This window comes from Chelmon rostratus, chromosome 7 (genome assembly GCF_017976325.1).
Source record: "Chelmon rostratus isolate fCheRos1 chromosome 7, fCheRos1.pri, whole genome shotgun sequence".
Lineage (NCBI taxonomy): Eukaryota > Metazoa > Chordata > Actinopteri > Chaetodontiformes > Chaetodontidae > Chelmon > Chelmon rostratus.
In genome coordinates, this window is record NC_055664.1 from 28544659 (window position 1) to 28564613 (window position 19955).

Consider the following 19955-nt stretch of genomic DNA (forward strand, 5'->3'; position numbering starts at 1 on the left):
CTGTGAGCCCCCCTGCGCCCAAATTTACCTGTTTATACAGATGATCTTAGTCAGCTGATGAACTGACCCAGAATCTGTTCTACACCAATGAGATCTACCTGTGTTTTTGTCCTCTGCAGGGTGAACCTGGTTACCTTGGATACGACGGACTTCCTGGAGTGATTGGTTACCCTGGAAATGAAGGCCATCAGGGCTCACCTGGAGAAAAGGTAATAACCTTTGAACTGAACACAGCAGACATGTTTTGATAAAAATGATTATCATTGTCATTATTTGACTTGATTAAGCAGGCGGTGGAGTTCCTCAGGGTTCTCTCCTCAGTCCTCTTTTTATTTCTAAACCACCATCCCAAAATGATCTCACGCCATGATATTGTGTCTCTTTGACTGATTTTTCTTTGGATCATAAAGCAGGTTTGGTGCTTCAGAAATACTGTGAGAGTGTCAAAGTGCTCAATCCAACAGAAGCACACAGCTCATATTCAGAAACCTTTAACGTGCTGCCAGGACTTCTGTGAGGTTGTGATGTCACAACTTTACAGTCACTGCCAGTGGGCGGTGCCTCCTCTGGCCTGGGAGGGCTGACCAATTGGAACAGACTGGGCTTTTCGGAAGGGGGTCTTAAAGAGACAGGCACCATAATGGAGTGTTTCAGAGAGAGGGTGAATAGAGGTGCTGCAGTGAGCAGCATGAGAAAAATAATGATTTTTTTTAAACATTAAATCATGTAAAGTTTTTCTAGTGGACTTAAAGGTACGAACCTGAAAGCATAATGTAGGAACTTTAGAAATAACTGCAGTGTAGTAAACAAACTGATGTTCTGGTTCAGGTGTTCGGCCTGCAGGCTCCCATTACTTTATTAAGACTTCATCATATTAAATAATTCTGTCTTCCTGTTCAAACAAGATCAGTTGTATTATTGTCTTATTTGGAGGAAGTTATTGATTGGGTCCAGATTGTCAACTGTGGTGACGATTTCAGCTGCCTTATTTTCAGAAATGATCTCCGCAGATTTCTTGTGTCTGATCATGTTTTCTTTTTGTCCTCAGGGTGACCAGGGACCAGCAGGAGGTCCAGGACTGAAGGGCTCTCGGGTATGACTGATGATGATGATGATGTTGATCATGAATCCTTAATTATATCTCTGACTTGAGCATAATTTTAGTTACATTTAGTCAAAGTTGGTCCTGACAGATTTGAGATTGAATGCAGATAAAATGAGTGAAGGGTCCATCACATGAAATGAAGCATCAGTCTGTCTCTCTGTATTCTCCAGGGTCTTCCAGGAAAACCAGGCTTCCCAGGACCTCCAGGACTGCCGGTAAGAAGCATTATATCACATTCAGAGTGTGTTCAGAGAACATCAAGGATGTAGAATAGCGAGAATGTGAAACATATCAATAATTCAGACTCTGATTGTTTTTAAGTAAATTGATGTTTCTAGTTTCAAAACTTTATTTAAACACCACAGTTCAAACACTGAGACAATTTAAAGGCTCAGTGAGTGTTTTAAAGTGAATTCGATGACTTAATGTAGCTCTTAATGCCACTTTATCTTACAAGAACTAACAACATTAACTCAGTTGAAATAGTGGCTGTCATGGACATTCATACATATTAAATTATATGTGTGATGATGATATTCACAGACAGAATGAGCTATTAAGGGAGACTTTTATCATTTTCTGAAAACACTTTTGTGGTTTTTGTTTTCTCAGGGACTCCCTGGACACGAAGGTCCCATTGGCCAACTAGGTCTCCCAGGATGCAACGGGACAAAGGTAGAGATGATCCACGTCCTGGAACAGAAATCACATGATGATACACAAACACTGATTAATGTATTGATTGGTGTCTTCCAGGGAGACGTAGGTCACCCAGGGTTCCCTGGGGTTCTAGGGCCGATCGGCCTCCAAGTAAGTTCTCCCTCCTTCCTTTGTAGATCAGTGATTTGATGCTGTGACTTATGACATTTTAATCACTGTAAACCAAAACCAAGCTAAGCTAATTAGTGCTGAGAAGCTAAAGCTAACTGTATTCATATGCTTTAGGGTCAACCAGGACCACGAGGTACAAAGGTAAGAGAACACACCTGAACATATTCATGACCTTGCTTAAATCACACATGCAATCAAGCAGAGAGCTAACAGCTAACACTGAAACACAGTACATGTATCATGTAAATATTTTAAAGTATTTACAGGTGTAATTTATGTTGTAGAACATTTATTCCATACATTTTTTATTCTTTCGGAAGCATTTTTATACAAAACTAGTTTACCACTTTTCTATTTATACTTCATATATTATTAAGAAATTTGGACTCAAACATTAGACATTAATAATTAATAACCCCCCCTGGCCAACAGATCTTTTTTTTCATTGTAATTATATATACAGTCAAGCCCAAAATTATTCATACCCTTGGCAAATTTTGACTTGAAGTTACTTTTATTCAACGAGCAAGTTTTTCTTGATTGGAAAGGACACAGGCGTCTCCCAGAAGATAATAAGACGATGTACAAGAGGCATCATTATGGAAAAAAAATATATCTCTGCTTTTTTTTTTACATTTGAACAAAAAGTGTCCAGTTTTATATATATAGATTTTTTTTTTTTTTTTTCTACCAGTGTCTATTTCTGACTAGTTCTAGTTGTTTATGAGCGTTTCTGTCTCTGTTTCTGGTCTCAGGGGGGCTCGATTGTCTATCCCGTCACTCAGACCATTAAAGGAGCAACAGGACCACGAGGACCTGATGGAGTAAAAGTCAGTTGCTGTCACACGTTTTGTCATTCAGACAAGTCAAATCGTCAGCGCTGGTGTTCCTTTACCTGTGGTAGCTAAGCTGTGGTATCCCAGCATGCATTTCACATCAACCAGCAGTAATGCTGGAGAATATGATCCAGACTCATAACTGTCCTAACAGCTGTTATTGTGTCAGCACAATAAGTTTTTAGAACTTAACTATTTATACAGTATTAAATGTGGTCAGTTTATCAAAGTAATGTCCACTTTACTACTTCTCCTGATATTTTAGGAGATATGAATAAATTAAAAAATGTATTACACAATGATTATTACTTATTTCAAACTTTGTACATGTTTTAAACCAGTTCACAGAAGGAACCCAGCTGCTGTTATCTGATTGGCTGGTGGAGAGTGAGCTCTCATTGGCTTTTTGTGTTGCAGGGGCTGAGTGGAGATCAGGGTGAACCAGGCCTGCCAGGACTGCCAGGAGCCACTGGACTTCCTGTATGCTTCAAACTTTATTTAAATGTTTCCAGTGATCAATGGTTCAATCAGCTGACATCAGCTGTCTGTTTTTTTTTTAATTCAGGGAACTCCAGGGTTGCCGGGGTTACCAGGAGAGAAGGTCAGTTTGCTCAGACACATCAAACACTGACCTAAGAAAACAAGTTCCTCTCACATACGTTCCGACAGGACCACCTCAGCAGATAGATACGAGAGTTATCTTGTTTGGACAGTTTGTTTCTGGTTTGCAGAATTTAATATCTTTTTCACACAAAATATGAAAATGTCTTTCCTGGACTGTGGGGCCTCTGTAGTGAACACACACAGGACTTCACTTCATCATTTGAATCACATCTAAACTCCACCACATATTTGAAGGCCTGATGTTCTGTTTGGTCATGTGACTTCATGATTATGCCGTATTTTTGTTTCAGGGTCAGGAGGGTCCCAGTCCTGTGATCCCGGGTCCCAGAGGACAGAGGGTGAGCTATGCTAATGCTAATTCCCAGGTTATACATTCATATAATATAATATTCATCTGGTAATTCACACTCTGATTGTAATGTGAGCAGACATCTGTGATACAAGTCAAGCATTTCTAACCTGTGAAACACCATCATCATCATCACTACCACCACTACCATCATCACTATCACCACTACCATCACTATCATCACCATCACTATCATCACTATCATCATCATCATCACCACCATCATCACTGTCACCACTACCATCACTATCATCACCTTCATTACCTTCACCATTATGGCTGTCATCACTGTAATCACCATCATCACTTTCATCATCTCCACCATCATCATCAACATCAACATCACTATTACTACCATCACCATCATCATCATGACTGTCATCACCATCACTATCATCACCATCATCATCACCATCACCATTATCATCACGGTCACCAATACCATCACCACCATCACTATCATCACCATCATCACCATCATCACCTCCATCACCATTATCATTATCATAATCATAATCATCATCGTCATCATCATCATCATCATCAGCTAAGTTTGGGTTTCAGGGTGACCGCGGCCCACCGGGAATTCCTGGACAGAAAGGAATCAAACTGTATGCTGAAGGACCCAAAGAACTGAAGGTCTGTCACTCTGTCCATCTGTCTGTCTGTCCATCTGTCTGTCTGTCTGTCTGTCTGTCTGTCTGTCTGTCTGTCTGTCTGTCTTTCTGTCTGTCTGTCTGTCCCTCTGTTTTTACCGATGTTTTTTGTTGGTATATTTCAGGGTGAACCAGGTGAAATTGGAGCAAAAGGCTGTCGTGGACTTCCTGTAAGTCAAAGCTGTCTCACAGTCTGACGGTCTGACTGAATCCTAAACTTATCTCATCCACAGCAGCAACAGTAAACCTTGATAAAGATTGTTTTGACTGACTCCTGATTTTGATTGTGTGCGTTTGTTTTGCTCTCCAGGGTGTGGCAGGCAAACTGGGGGTTAAAGGAGGGCAGGGCGATCGAGGTGATCCTGGCACACTGGTAAGAGACAGAGAGAGACCTGAGTGCTCATTTGTGACAACATGGATCTATACTCATTAATTCCTTTTAGCTCATGAGCTCAACAGAAACCTGTAATCGAGCTTGACGAGTATCTGAATGTTATGTTTTATTATTTACTCACCTTGTGGTCTTCACCTGAACCCTGTCAGAAACCTGAACAGCTGTAATCCTGGTGCAACAGATTGGTTGTTTGTGTTTCAGGGTAAACCCGGGAAGGATGGAGTCCCTGGAGAGCTGGGAGAACAGGTATCAGGCTAAGCTAACAGGAAAGCTAACCAACCTGCTAATGTAAGCAGTCTACTTTATTAAAACCAGATCCAAATCCTCCTGAAGAGTCCATCTGCTACTGGCTGGATTGGTGTTCTGGAGCATGTACACTCCAGAACCAGAACCAAAACCACAACAAGTCTGAAACCAAAGTCAGCCCCACCAGAGTGGAGTGGTTAGTATTTGTCAGTTGATCTCATGCCAGTTTCAGGGGTCAGAATCTCACAGAAAGCCACCTGGAACCTGGAACTCTAATAAAATAGATGTATAAGAGCTCCGGTTGGATGAATGACTGAAACATACCCAACATACAGCCTGACAGAGGGAGTCTGAGATCGATCACTGATTCTGGGCTACAGAAATAACATTCACTTGAGTTGTGTGTTTGCAGGGAGACCCAGGGGGTCGTGGGTTCCTCGGCCCTCCAGGCATTGAAGGAGCCAAGGTGAGTACTGTATGCAGTACAGGAAGTACGGCTGCAGTAGTACACTCGGTACTAAGTGTTTATGATGTGTGTGTTTCCAGGGAGAGAAAGGTGATCGTGGTTTTCCAGGTCTTCCAGGAGAGGTGAGTCTGAAGTCTTGATTGTTGCTTTGCTCTTCTTTTCTCTGAGTAAAATGTTACACTGACAGGAAGGACTGCCTGTTCTACCAAAATAAGATAAAGGTCAGGTTGATAGTTCCAACAACTACACGGGACGAGGTGAGCCTACCTCTTCAAGGAGCCTCAAGCATTTCCAGCTAGGCCTGTACAGAAGAACTTCCTTTTAGGAGGCAGAAACCTCAAGCAGAACCTCAAGTGACCGAGATGTAACCGAGAGAATCCGGTCATTTTTCAAAATAAAAGATTTTTCAAAATAAAAGATTGTTTAGACTCAGATAATAAATAAAACAGAAATAATTGATTGTTTCTTGTGCGGCCTGGTACCAATTGATCCACGGACCGGTACCGGTCCGCGGCCCGGGGTTGAGGACCACTGCTAGATTTATTCTCTGCAGTTAAGAGCCAACAGTATACTTCCGAACTGTTCTGAAGCAGCAACCAAACTGTTAAATATATATTTGTGTGTTTGTATCAGATGGTCTGGAATCACAGATTCCTGAAGGGCCAGCTCGGTGTCCCCGGGCCCCGCGGACCCCCCGGAGTCCCCGGAGAACAAGGTAGAACAGAGTTAAGGACAGGTTAAAAACACTTTTGAGTTTCAGAGTTGTTATTTATGGTCGGATGTTTTGTTTCTGGATAGTAGTTTTCATTGTTACTGGTGGAGTCCGCCTTCATGAAGACCACCTAACAAACCAGGACTGACTGAAGGATCATAAATGTTGAAAAGTAATGCTGTTTTATCATGTTGTAAATGTTTCTGTCTCAGAACCGTCTGCGTTTGTTTATGTCTTTTGTCCTCAACAGTGCAGAAACGCAGTTCAGGATTGATTAATTGTAAAGCTCATGAGGATTTGGATAATATTCCTTAGAAAATATTCCAGGATAAAGCAGTGACAAATATTAAAAAAATACAAATTTGATAAACACTAGTTGAATCATAATGTGTTTATAAGCAGACTGTTGAAGGTACACGGTTATATGGTTGGCTAGCTAATAGATGGATGGACGGTAATGTTCTTCTCTGCTTTCTTCCAGGACTCATAGGTTTCCCTGGACTGCAGGGCAAACCAGGTATACTCCACCTGTATATATTTTTTTCCTGCAAACGTCAGGTCTCAGATTGGTAGTTCTGTCCCTCTGTAATGACAATGAGCCTCTTAATAAAGCACGTTTCTCTTCCCTTGAGGTGTGGCTGACCCTGGTCCACCAGGCCCCCGGGGGCTGACCGGCTCATCTGGACCCAAAGGAGAACCAGGAGAGCCAGCGCCTGTGATCATTGGACCAAAGGGGCAGACTGGAGTCCCAGGTGCTCGTGGAGTTGAAGGAGAACCGGGAGAACCAGGAATACCAGGTGATGTTCTGCCTCCTGTGTGTGTGTATTTCTCTGTCCAGGTCCTTGGCTGGGGGGGTCTTCACTCCAAAACACTTCTGCTTCTACTCTCCGCCTCGCACAGTTTGTCTTAATCATAAATCCAATATTTGAGGACAGAGAGAGACATGTGTTTTACAGACTGTAAAATAATTTTCAGACAAATCTGTGATTTAGAAATGCCTAGTTTAGCATAAATACTGGAAGAAACTGCTATCTTTACTTCATAAAAAAAAATTCCACCTTCCAACACCTCCTACTGTGTCTGATTACATTTTTTGCCTTCTGTCAGATTTCCTGCAGGGAGATGTTGGTCCTCCAGGAAGTAAAGGTACAAACGGACTGATGGGACTTCCTGGAACCAGAGGGGAGGGTGGACAGAAGGGTGAGAGGAAGCAGGAGTTATGTTGTCACATCACATTATAGTTTATGATAAATGATAAACTAGTCCAGTGTTGTGTTTCTGTAGTCTGACCTGCACCTAAGGTTCATTCAGGGTTGAAACAGCAGAGACTGAGAGGCTGGAGTGTTTTGCATATAATGATTGATTTAATTGGTTGATGTTATTCAGGTGAGAAGGGGGAGGTGTGCACAGTCTGTCAAGTTGTTTTTGGCACTCCTGGACCTCCAGGTAAACCAGGAGAACCAGGCGAAAATGGGTTGCGAGGTAAGAGTGACAGCTAGATGTGAGCCTTACTTTCTGAAATACAAACCAAAGTACAAGATTATTTCACAGTATTACAGAATAATGAACCTTTAAACCTGTTCACTGTGACCAGACCAGCAGACAGCAGGATCTGGTCCAGAGTCAGATTCAGTGTAAACATGATGAGCAGGTAAAACTCACCTGTCTGTCTGTGATATCGTTCTTTTTTCAGGTTCAGTTGGTTTTCCAGGAACCAAAGGTCAGAAAGGGGTCAAAGGTGTTGCAGGACTACCTGGTCCAGAGGTGAGCTCACTAGTTTCCTCCATAAACTCATCTCTCACAGATGATTCCTCTGATGCTCCTCTTGTCTCGAGTTTTCACTGCACATTTTCGACATAACTGTTACTTTTGGTGGACTGACAGTCACATCCACTCACTGTGTTACTAATATGGGAGCAAGCTGCAAGCACTGAAAGTGTCTCAAGCTTGTTTTTCTGCAGGCCAAACTTAGGACAAGCCACCCAGTCCTGCCCATCGTGTCCTAACTAGGCATCTCTGGTACATCACCTCTGTGGTTTGACTCTAACCTCACAGAGCAATCATTCAAAGAGTTGAGCGACGAGAAGAGTCAAAGCTTCACTGTCATTCCACTTGGTTACTGCAAGGATTTGTGCATACTCCCCTCCTCCTCTCAGTATGCATCACCTCCCTTAGTCCAATTAACCCCTGGCATGGTTTTTCATTTTCATGTCGAGGATACCCAGCACTATTTGTCCTTCCCACCAGACAGCCGCCTCAGCGATACCTCAAAAGGGATGATGGATGAACTCCTGGTGATCCCAGTCAGTTCTTGTGTTGAACGCTGTAGTAGTATCCAGCTCAGCTCCCCCTCACTCTCACCAACAAAGTCTGCTAGAAATCTGGGCATCGTGTTTGATGACCAACTAACTTTTACTGAGCGTCACTTGATCAAATTCTCTTAAACTTAGGTACTATCTGACTGAATGCACTGCACGCTCCTTGTACACCAGTCATCTCTCGCACTGCACAGTAAAGCTTCTGCAAACAGTCCACAATGCGGCAGCACGGTCTTCAGTCCACCAAAGACAATTCATGTCAGTCCACTTCCATCACTCTCGACTGGATCCCTGTTGCTGCTTGCATTAAGTTCAGGTTTATGAGCCTGCTTGATCGCTACGATCCTACCATCAGTGCAAAGGAGGAAATCTCAATCCAGACTCTTCTCCTCTGTGGTCCTTCAGTGATGGAATCAGTTATCAGTCATTTCGTGATAAATTCACAATAATAAAGATTTTATCAATTTCTATCATCTTAGTACAGATCCAACAGTCACGTATTTTCCCCATGCTGAACTGAATCTGACTGACAAATTAAAGTATATTTACTGTCCAATCAGAGAGCGAACGGAATAATCCAGCTGTAAGACACAAGAGGTTCTGGTCTCTTTGTTCATCTGTCTCTCTGTCTGTCTGTTGTTCTGTCTTTAGGGTCTCTTTGGTATCCCTGGCCTCATGGGGCCCTCAGGACCCGTTGGTGACCCTGGGATTATGCAGAGGGTGGGGCAGAAGGGCGAGGATGGGGACCAAGGGGGGCCAGGACCACCAGGATTTGTGGGGACAGATGGACGTCAGGGAATTACAGGACCAAAAGGTGTTCTTGGAGAGAAAGGAAACCCTGTGAGTATCCGATACATGGTCCAGAGAGACCGTCTGTCCAGTCCAGATGGCTGTGTACACAGCAGAATGTTTTCATAGGCCTGACCAGGTGAAGCCACTGAAATCATTTCATTCTAGATTCAAGATTCAAGATTCTTTATTGTCACTGAGCATGACATGTCAATGAAATTTGCATTGCAACCCCCAGGTTAGAAACAAGATAATAAGAAAGATAAGAAAGTTTTAAAATAAAATTAAGATACTAGAAAAAATAAACCAATATTCAATAAAAATATTCGTAAATGCAATAAAAAATATACCAGAATGAAAATATACTAAACAATAAACAATAAAATATACCAGTGAAATGTGCCAATATAATAAAATGTATATAATTTAGTTCAGCGTGTGTGTACTTAAATGTACTTAAATGTTAAGTACACAGAAGGTGCAGGTGGAGGTGGAGGTGTAAAGTGCGGTGTGCAGTGGTTCACAGTTCTCACAGTCTCTCACTCCAGTGGGGGGCTGCTGGGGGTGATAGCTCTAACAGCTCTGGGGAAGAAGCTGTCCCTCAGTCTGTTAGTGGTGGTGCGGATGTTCCTGTACCTCTTTCCTGATGGTAGCGGTACAAACAGTCTGTGGCCCGGGTGGCTGGGGTCCGTGGCGATGGATCTCGCCCTCTTCCTGACCCGGCCTTCATATATAGAGTCTAGGTCAGGAAGGGGGCAGCCCACGATGCCCTGTGCACTTTTAACCACCCGTGCCAGTTGTTTCCTCTCCTGTGCCGTGCAGCTGCCATACCACACTGTCACACTGAGGCAGAGGATGCTTTCAGTCGTGGCCCTGTAGAAGTTAACGAGCAACCGAGAGGAGAGTCCAGCCCGTTTCAGCTTCCTGAGGAAGAAGAGCCTTTGTTGTGCCTTCTTCACCAGGCGGGAGGTGTTCATGGACCATGAGAGGTCAGATGTGATGTGGAGGCCCAGGAACATGATGTTGACCACGCGCTCCACCACTTCTCGGTCCATGAGAAGGGGGGCGTGATCCGTCTTCCTGGACCTCCTGAAGTCCACAATGACCTCCTTGGTCTTCCCTGTGTTCAGCACCAGGTTGTTGGCTGAACACCACTGGGTGAGCTGGTGTCTCTCTCTGTAGTGGGTCTCGTTGTTATCTGAGATGAGACCCACTACTGTAGTGTTGTCTGCAAACTTCAAAACTGTGTTGGGGGGGTGGATGGCAGCACAGTCGTGAGTAAACATGGTGAAGAGGGCCGGGCTGAGCACACAACCCTGTGGGGTGCCCGTGCTGAGGACCAGAGGGGATGATGTGATGTTCCCTATTCTCACCACCTGAGGCCTGTTGGTGAGAAAGTCTCTGATCCAGTGGCACAGAGACGCAGGCAGACCCACTGCGTGTAGCTTCAGCACCAGCTTGTCTGGGATGACGGTGTTAAAAGCTGAGCTCAAGTCTACAAATAGCATCCTGACGTAGGTGTTGGGCTGCTGCAGGTGTGTCAGGGCTGTGTGCAGGGTGATGGAGACAGCATCCTCTGTGGCCCTTTTCCCTCTGTAGACGAACTGAAGGCTGTCTAGGTCCGAGGGGATGAAGTCTCTGATGTACCTGAGAATAATCCGCTCAAAGCACTTCATGATTACCGGGGTCAGAGCAACAGGCCGGTAGTCATTCAGGCAGGTGATGGATGTCTTCTTCGGTACCGGAATGATGGTGGAGGACTTGAGGCACTCAGGAACTGTAGACAGCTGCAGGGACAGGTTGAAGATGTCCAGGAACACTCCTGCTAGCTGGTCAGTGCATGTCCTCAAAGTCTGGCCTGACACCTTCTTCTTCAGCTCTGCTCGAGCCCTGCTATAAGCCAGCCTGTCTCCAGATCTGTAGGCAGTATCCCGGGCTTTCAGCAGGGACCGCACTGTGCTGTCCAGCCATGGTTTCTGGTTGGGAAACACTGCATTTCACCACCAGGTATTCCAAATCAGGAGAGCAGAACGTGCTGACGGTGTGTGTGGCTGTACACCAGGCATTGTGTACATACAGCGCCAAGCCTCCGCCTCTGCTCTTACCTGAAGCTGCAGTCCTGTCTGCCCGGAACAGAGAGCACCCCGCTATCTCCACCGCTGCGTCCAGGTCTCTGTGACAACAGTAACACAGCACAGAGAGATTATCCTTAGACGGACCTCGTCGATTTTGTTGGTGAGAGACCTGGCGTTGGTGAGGAAGAGACTGGGGAGAGCCGGTCTGTGAGGGTTAGCTTGTAGCCTAGCACGCAAGCCGGTTCTCTTGCCACGCTTTTGTTTACGGTGCCTCCTCCGTCTCCTTGGCAGCAGTGGGGGGATGGTGGTGGGCTCTGGGGTCCGTAGCAGCTTCAGTGGAATAAAGTCCAGTTTAGGGGGTGTGTGGAGTCCGAACTGTACTCCAAAGTTCAACAGTTCGGACCTGCTGTACTGTGTCAGAGCTTCCAGAAGGGTGATGAATGTGGAAATGAGTAAAAACAAACAAACAAAAACGTGAACGCGGGAGCTACGAGCCGCTGCGGCTGCACGCGCCGCCATCTTGGAACACTTCTGTGCCTGTAGAAACATCAGATCAAAGAACATTATGCATACTCATTACTCTCATGAGGGGGGGCAGCGATTGCATCAGGGTGGTGTGAGAGGATAATTTCTGTTTGTCTCTAATGTGGCTCTCAGGGGCCTCTGGGGCCAAAAGGTGACAGGGGCCCACTCGGGGAGACTGGTCCCAGAGGACAATTAGGACAGATGGGACCTTCAGGACCTCCTGGAATTGGGACTCCAGGACCTCCAGGACCTCAAGGCGATGTGGGAGTGCTGGGACAGCGAGGAGATCCCGGAAGACCGGGTGAGAGTGTCTGAACTGAAAGGGGTCAAAGCCACATTCATCAAGTGTCTCAGAGCAGGAAGTCACTCCTAACTAATGATTGGTACCAGGAGTGACATCTTTTTCATCTGATTTCTTGTCAGTGACTCTTCAGGGGATGAAGGTCAGACTGAGATATTCTGTGAGAAGGTTTTCTGAAAGCTTGATGATGTCAAACTGATGAAAAGATCATTTTGACAAAAACTGAATGATTGACGAGACTGACTTTGAGAAGTTTAGAGGTTGAAAGTCTCTTTGGTGGAACTGATTTGTGGAACAACTCATTTGTCTGTTCATTCAGGGGAAAAAGGTTCTCCAGGAGAAATCAAAACCTCTCCAGGAGATCCAGGACAGAAAGGAGAGAAAGGTTTATCTGGAAACCCCGGACCTGACGGTGAGACAGATCCATCTACTGTAGCTTTGAGTCTCATCCTTATTTTAAATGTTGATTGTAAGATGTTGCATATTTGGTTTGATTCTGCACATAAAACGTATTTTCCACATCATCACCAAAACAAACAAAAACTCAGAGATTCAATCTCACATGAAGCGTGCATCCATTCAGTCTCTGTTTGTTCACCTGTTGACTCACCTGTCTCTGCTGGTCTCAGGTGTGACAGGACTTCCAGGTGATGCAGGATCTGTTGGTCTAAAGGGGGAAAAGGGAGATGAAGGATTTTCAATCCAGGGCCCTCTAGGATTCCCAGGGGTCAAAGGTCAGGATCTTAAACTGTGTTGAATTCAGAGAGTTTCCATGAGTGTAACGTGACAAATAACAGTAACACTTTGTATTGCTTTTGTCTGGTTCAGGACCCAAGGGCGTTTCAGGAGCTCCAGGTTTACCAAGTTTTGGTATCAAAGGACGGGCGGGGCCATCAGGCCCCCCAGGAAAGCCAGGCCCCAAGGTAATGTTGACTCACACAGACAAGAAGTCCTCAACATAATGACAGTAAAGGGTCAGATGAATCTGAAACCTAAACACAGAAATGAGGTTGTCGTTGTCGTGTCCAGTCACTCGCTGTATTCTGCTGGACCCCCCTGTTCCTTTGACTTCCAAGCACACCCCCAGTCTGTGTTTGTCATCAGATATATCAGAACTGTCGGCGCAATAAGAGGTTTAGAGTCATAACTCGAATGCTGAAATGAGCACTGTTGTGGATCAGTGGATTAGTTGGAAACTATAGAAATTATTTATCACAAATTAATTTATATTACTCCCATATGGCACCAGTGTGGTGCTCAACAACATCACACCACTTCCTATTTTGCTGCTGGAAGTCGTTTTGAGCTGTCTCCCTCATCCTGTGCTGGTTTACTGCTTTCATGTTGGTCTCTGTGATCACAGGGGGACAGGGGTATCGGGTTCCCAGGTCAGCAGGGTCAATCAGGCCCACAGGGAGAAGATGGCTCTGTGGGTCCCCAAGGAATCCCTGGACCTGAAGGACTAGATGGAGCTCCAGGACCTCCAGGACAAGACGGACCACCAGGGCCCAAAGGTAGCTCTTTAAGATCTGATGAACAAGTTCTGGTGAACCAGGTAGAAAAAAATCCACCAGTGCTGATGCCTCAAAAGGACTCCCAAGTGTCCAGACAGAGACAATAACTGACTCACCAGCACCTCCCTCATGGGGGAATCTTGTGTTGAGTTGTGGTTACATGTGAGACTGCTGCCTTATGATCACTTACATGATTCCAGTCCACGTTATTGAAGATGCAGAGTAAACAGTACTTTGTGGCAAAAGACTACACATGAAACTGAACTGACGGCTGTTTTCAGACCTGTAGTTGGTTCTCTGGTCTGAGTCAGTGGATAAGTTGGTAAACTTGTGTTTTCCTCTTGGTTCAGATTTTTCCAACAAAGAAAAGCAAGCCGAGAGTCCTGTCTGGAGTAGGAGCAAGAATGTAAACACAGAAAGGAGGTCCTAAAGCTCCTATTTACCAAAATTTCAAGCTAGTCCACGTCAGACCTTAATTTATTCTCTGGCTAGCTGCTAGCAACTCTTCCACATCCCAGCATGCAAAGTTCACCTGGCTAAAGGAGAATGTTTAGCTCAAACCTGCAGAGTAAGGCTTGTAGTTGGTTCAGATGACATTCCCACCACAAAAGAACCACTCCAGAATTTGTTTGTGACTGAACTCAGACCACTTCCTATAGAGGAAAAGGTCCTGAAGGGTCTTAGTGAGGTTGTTTCATCTGACTATGATCACTTTGTTCAGATCTGCCCAGTGAACTGAAGTGTCTTGCAGGTCGTAGTGGTCTGGATGGTATACCCGGTCCTGTTGGTTTTGTTGGACTGTGTTTACCTGGACCTCCTGGGCCTGAAGGAGAGCAGGGACAGATGGGTGTCATTGGATTCACAGGTAATGTCTCTACAAGCTGGTGACTGTAGAGTTTTTGTCCCTGTAACAGAATCTTATAGCCACTCTCATCTGACACTGGCCAAAAAACTGGAGCTTTCCTTTAAAGCGATGAATCAGTCCCCTCACTTCCTGAGCAGAGAGTTTTTGATTTGGTAAAATGATCTAAAACCACAGTGAAACTCACTTGTCTCTCAGTTTAACAGGTATATTGTCTTGCAGGGGCCCGGGGCCCAAAGGGTGTGCAGGGTGACCTTGGGCTGCCGGGCGTGGGAGCCATGGGGACTCAGGGTCTATATGGGACCCCGGGGTTTGATGGACCTCCAGGGCCAGTAGGAGAAGTTGGACTGAAAGGCCTGAGAGGGACCAATGGGGAGCCAGGAAGCCCAGGTAAGGAGGTGTGGTCTCACCTGCTTACATATTTCTAACGTTAATGTTTATGTTTAGATGCAAACCTTCTGAGCCAATTTTGTCGATACTGAAATATCTCAGCAACTGTTGGATGGATTGTGATGACATGTGGTTCATACATTCATGTTCCCCACAGGATAAACTGTCATAACTCTGGTGATCCTCTGACTTTTCATCTAGCACCATCATCCAGTCAAACTTTTACCTCACAGTGTCATCGGGGCTGTAGACTTGTTAGACTTGTTAGACTTAAAAATCAAACCAACTTGTGAATTAAAGTTGCAGTGTCCTCTCAAAAATACTGTAGCAACATCCACATATATTTATGTTTTAGGCATCAGAGGGGACGAGGGCGTTCCAGGAGCCTTTGGGAGTCCGGGGGAAGATGGTCAACCAGGAGAGACTGGACAACCAGGACCGACAGGTTTCATCTGTCAATGAATCATTCTGTCTCTCCGTCAAACATTCAGACAGGTTTGTCTGACTCTGTCTGTCTCTTATTTCAGGTCAGACCGGTATCGATGGAGTCAGGGGTCCTCAGGGGCTTCTGGGGCCACAGGGGGACAGAGGAGAAACTGGATCTAAAGGAATCCAGAGAGCTGTGCATATATATGGTGATCCAGGAGACTCTGGATCTGCTGGTACTCTATTCTGTTCTGTTCTATATGAATGCAGTAGTAGAGTAGTAGGAAGATGCGTTGGGTATCATGGATTAATGGGTGGGAGCCTTTAGTTATCAACAGATTCTGTCCTCTGTGTTCCTCAGGTTTCTGTTCTAGGTCCTAGTTTATTGTCAATTTACATCTCTTTAGTTTGACTCTGTCTGTTATATATAAAGCTACAGCGAGATTAGCATAAGGTTGAAAATAACTAGCCTGTCTCTGTCCAAAGGTAAGAAAATATACCTACCAGCATCTCTAAAGCTCACTGATTTAACATGTTATATGTCATTTGTTTCATTTGCATATAAACCACATGTTGTGGTTTTACAGAGGGTTATGTATTGATTGTTTCCTAAATTCTTGGAGTCTCCGCTGGTTGCCTGGCAACTGCTCAGAGCCAAGAAATAGTCCAAGGCATAACTATAAAATGGCAAAACTGAACTCACTCAAAAAAAAAAAAACAAGACCAAGTCTGGAATATTGTCACAATTTCCCCTTTCATTAAATTCATGGTCAAACAAACGACACATGATGCTTGAACTCCTCAGAGAGAGTTGTAGTGCAGACAGTAAGTCTGCTATAAGTTATTTGAGCTCCACCTTCTAATAAATATTATCCAGGTGTGTCGTCGTACCTGTCTGTGACCTATCGATCTGCTTCCTGTCACACCTCCAGGGCCCGCAGGTCTTACTGGTGCTAAAGGTGAGAGGGGACCCCCGGGGCCAAGGGGCCTGGACGGCAGCAATGGTAGACCTGGAAATTCCGGGCCACGAGGTGAACACAACTAAGTGAAAGTACTGCTTGTTTGCTTGTTAGGATTCTGATTAGCTACCAGGACTGTAGTATCGACTCTTTCTGACATCCACTGAAAACCTAAAGCAGCACGATACATGACAAAGTCAAGCAATGCTTCCATCAGAATACTGGGTTCTTATTTGCATCATGTTTTCATGAATTCCCATGACAATAAAATTGTAATTTGACCCCTGATGAACATGTGTGTCTTCCAGGGCTTCCTGGAGACCCTGGTAGAGATGGAGAGAAAGGTCCTCCTGGTGCCTGTGGAGTTAACGGTGATCCAGGAGAGATGGGGAAGCCAGGTAATGTTTCCCACAACACAACCTGTGTCACTTCGAACGTTTATTGAGAGTCTTACCTTTCAAAAGCCATTGATTAAATAAATGTAATAGTATTAAGACACCAAATTGAAATGTCTAAAACAATACAGAGGCTTTAAGGAAGTCATATTTAGCTCTACTGCACCACTGAAGCTTGAAAAAGAACAACTTTAGGCTGAATCAGACTGTATGATTCTGAAACACCAACATCTGGAACAGTACGTAGACAAACTGACTCTTTTCTATTGTTTTGTACTGTGTTTTTCTTCCAGGTTGTAAAGGTGAGAAAGGTTTGACGGGGCCTTGTGGGCCAGCTGGATCAGATGGGAAGCCAGGACCAGATGGACCTAAAGGTCCTAAAGGAGAACCAAGCCCACCTGGACCAGGATCCAAAGGATTTCCAGGAGAGAAGGTATCACGCATACAGAGAAACACAATCATGACTAACACCATTTTCATTTATTTCTCATCTGTACCAGCTTAACAAATAGCGTCACTATCGACATTTTTAAATCAGGTAAATCCCACAGAGACTGGAAACTCGTCAATAAAACAACACGTAACAGATTTAAAGCATTCCATAAAATGTACATGGTTCTGAATTCTGTCACGTTCATCAGTTTAAATTTGTGCTGGTGGTCTAGTTGTCACAGTAGAGGTCCAGTTGCTATAGAAAAGGCATATGATTGGTGGAGTCTCCATATTTATGGGATGTACTATAACAAATAAGGTTCTTTACCCTAACCTGTTATCGTTCTATACAGATGATGTTCTGCTTTATGTTGTCATTTTCCATTACCATTTTTTTCTACAGAATTTATCTATTAAATTGGTTTTACATCCATTAACTATTCTATACAGCCGTGGTTCACTTTAATAATTTGCCTTACATTGTTTTTTCTTTCTCTCTGTCTGTTTCTCCCTCTTCCTCGCTCCCTCTCCCTCCCTCTCTCTTCCTCTCTATTTATGTTTTTGTGATCTTGATATCAGATTTAAAAGCTCCTTAAAGACAAGTTTCATTTGAAACAACATTGAAGTGTCTTCTTTTCCTCTATCCTCCTTTCAGGGGAATCCAGGATGTCCTGGACCTCCGGGTCCAAAGGGGAAACCAGGCAATGTTGGAAACTTTGGCCCTCCAGGAGCCTGTGGCCCCTGTGGCCCCAAAGGACCTTCTGGAACCCCAGGATGCAGAGGTCTGATTCTTTAGATTTTATATATATCACATATCTCCAGTTCATACATAATTTATCTGTAGTTTGTACAACCAGCCTCAATGAGACTGGATAGCAGGGTGCAGGGTCATCATAGATTACCACACCCTCCACTGGCTAAATGAAAGCCTCCGTTACCTGTCTGTCTCAGGTCCTCCTGGTTCTCCTGGGGAAAAGGGTTGTGATGGTCCTCCAGGAAAAAATGGCCCTCCAGGACCCACTGGCCTCACAGGTACATAAAACAGTGTAACAGTATTATTGTTGTCATCAGGTAGCAGACCCACTGCTACTGATCTAGGGCATTAATGTGGTATCCAGCGACAGCTCTATTGTCTATCTGTTATAAAAACAGGCTGACAGTGGTTCTCTCAGTGGGTGGAATATATTTTCATTTTCAGGTAACAAGGGGCCTCCTGGAGATCCCGGTCCAGCTGGTCCAAGAGGAAACCAGGGACAGGATGGAATACCTGGGCCTCCTGGAGAGAAAGGAGCAATGGGAGGTAGGAGACTGGACTAGATTAAAGTTATTCTGATTAGATAAAGATGTAAACAGCTTTGGTTTCAGATCAAGCTCACAACCCCTGGTGGTGGTGGTGGTGGTAGCTCTTCTGATTGGTTAGTTTTCTTTCCCCAGCCACTGGATCCGGACCACGGGGCCCAGAGGGGAAGAAAGGTACACCTGGTGAGTCCCCAGGTGTGAGTATGAGTTTAGTTTTCAGTCAGAAAAAAAAGATGAAATAATACACCCACTCTCCACCTCCTTTCATCTCCTCAGGCTGTGCTGGGGAGAAGGGTCCTCCTGGTCCTTGTGGTCCACCTGGTCCCTGTGGTGCTGGAGGACATCCAGGTTGTCCTGGTCCTCCTGGACCGCCAGGTCCTCCTGGTTGTCCAGGCAAGGAGGGAGTCTGCACTGGAGGAGGAAAAGGAGAAAACGGACTTCCGGGAGCACAAGGACCCAAAGGTGATGAGAGACCTGGAGCTTACAGATGAGACGAGGAGTTGATTGATCTCACCACAAGTCCATTTAGTAGCTGTGGTAAAAGTTAGTTACTAGAGTAAAGGATTAGTAAGTAATCAAGATGATGAGTTATATATTGTTAATGTCATGTCTGCTACAACAATAAGGGGATTTGTCACTTTTTTCTAGTTGTGTGGTTCGGGGGGGCGGGGGGGCTCTTGGTTCAACAACAACTACTGAATGGATTGTCCTGAAAGACATTTACGTTCCCCAGGATAAACTGTAATAACTCTGATGATCCTCTGACTTTTCATCCAGCACCATCAGCAGATCAGAATATTAATTTGTCCAATACTTTGGTTGACTATTGGAAGTACCGCAGGTCCACCCAAACAGGAAGCATATTGCTTCACGACAGCCACAGCAAGTGACTGGCAGCTGTGTGGACTGACTTGACACCAACATGCCTGTAGAATCTGAGGTCTCTTCCACACCTGCAGTTTAGTTCAGTTGGTCTGGACCAAAGGAAAAATCTTTCATTATTGCCTTTTAGTTCGGGCTTGTGCCAAGCCGACATTAATCAGAGAATCATAGATCAGTATCATCTACATACAAAAACAGACAAACTCGACTTCTCAACAAACAGTACGTAGCTCTAACTGAAGGTCAAAAGAACAGAGCTGCTGAACTTTCGTAAGGTGTATCTGTGGCGAGGGAGCCAAGATGAGAAAATAATAAAGTCTCTCTTTCCCTGTAGGTCCACCAGGCACTCGGGGTCCTCCTGGTCCTCCAGGTTCTGGTTTTAAAGGAGAGAAAGGATGTAAAGGAGCAACAGGTGACCCAGGACCACCTGGTTCCCCTGGTGACCCTGGCTCACGAGGCAGGCCGGTCCGTACATTCCATAGTTATAATGTACTGCAGAAATTTAACTGAATCCATGTATAAAGTCTCAGTATCCAGTTTATCTTAGACCTTCGATCTTAGACTGCAAG

The 19955-nt window shown here is 44.8% G+C and overlaps 1 protein-coding gene across 1 annotated transcript in view; it reads left to right on the top strand.

The window, feature by feature from the left end:
• The window catches only part of col4a3 (collagen, type IV, alpha 3), a 33299-nt gene that overhangs the window by 7566 nt on the left and 5778 nt on the right, over positions 1-19955 (top strand). Inside the window, exons 4-44 of the mRNA XM_041940227.1 lie at positions 120-209; positions 1049-1093; positions 1276-1320; positions 1718-1780; positions 1862-1915; positions 2051-2077; positions 2692-2766; positions 3190-3252; positions 3338-3373; positions 3687-3734; positions 4310-4384; positions 4527-4571; positions 4712-4774; positions 4997-5041; positions 5454-5507; positions 5588-5629; positions 6141-6222; positions 6701-6736; positions 6852-7016; positions 7327-7419; positions 7606-7701; positions 7913-7983; positions 9189-9377; positions 12059-12227; positions 12547-12639; positions 12857-12961; positions 13056-13150; positions 13591-13741; positions 14493-14606; positions 14826-14993; positions 15349-15438; positions 15521-15655; positions 16352-16450; positions 16687-16776; positions 17067-17206; positions 17861-17987; positions 18157-18237; positions 18404-18505; positions 18640-18687; positions 18781-18966; positions 19721-19851. Of these exons, the coding sequence (XP_041796161.1) occupies positions 120-209; positions 1049-1093; positions 1276-1320; positions 1718-1780; positions 1862-1915; positions 2051-2077; positions 2692-2766; positions 3190-3252; positions 3338-3373; positions 3687-3734; positions 4310-4384; positions 4527-4571; positions 4712-4774; positions 4997-5041; positions 5454-5507; positions 5588-5629; positions 6141-6222; positions 6701-6736; positions 6852-7016; positions 7327-7419; positions 7606-7701; positions 7913-7983; positions 9189-9377; positions 12059-12227; positions 12547-12639; positions 12857-12961; positions 13056-13150; positions 13591-13741; positions 14493-14606; positions 14826-14993; positions 15349-15438; positions 15521-15655; positions 16352-16450; positions 16687-16776; positions 17067-17206; positions 17861-17987; positions 18157-18237; positions 18404-18505; positions 18640-18687; positions 18781-18966; positions 19721-19851 (3726 nt within the window). The remainder of the gene's footprint in view (positions 1-119; positions 210-1048; positions 1094-1275; positions 1321-1717; positions 1781-1861; positions 1916-2050; positions 2078-2691; positions 2767-3189; positions 3253-3337; positions 3374-3686; positions 3735-4309; positions 4385-4526; positions 4572-4711; positions 4775-4996; positions 5042-5453; positions 5508-5587; positions 5630-6140; positions 6223-6700; positions 6737-6851; positions 7017-7326; positions 7420-7605; positions 7702-7912; positions 7984-9188; positions 9378-12058; positions 12228-12546; positions 12640-12856; positions 12962-13055; positions 13151-13590; positions 13742-14492; positions 14607-14825; positions 14994-15348; positions 15439-15520; positions 15656-16351; positions 16451-16686; positions 16777-17066; positions 17207-17860; positions 17988-18156; positions 18238-18403; positions 18506-18639; positions 18688-18780; positions 18967-19720; positions 19852-19955) is intronic.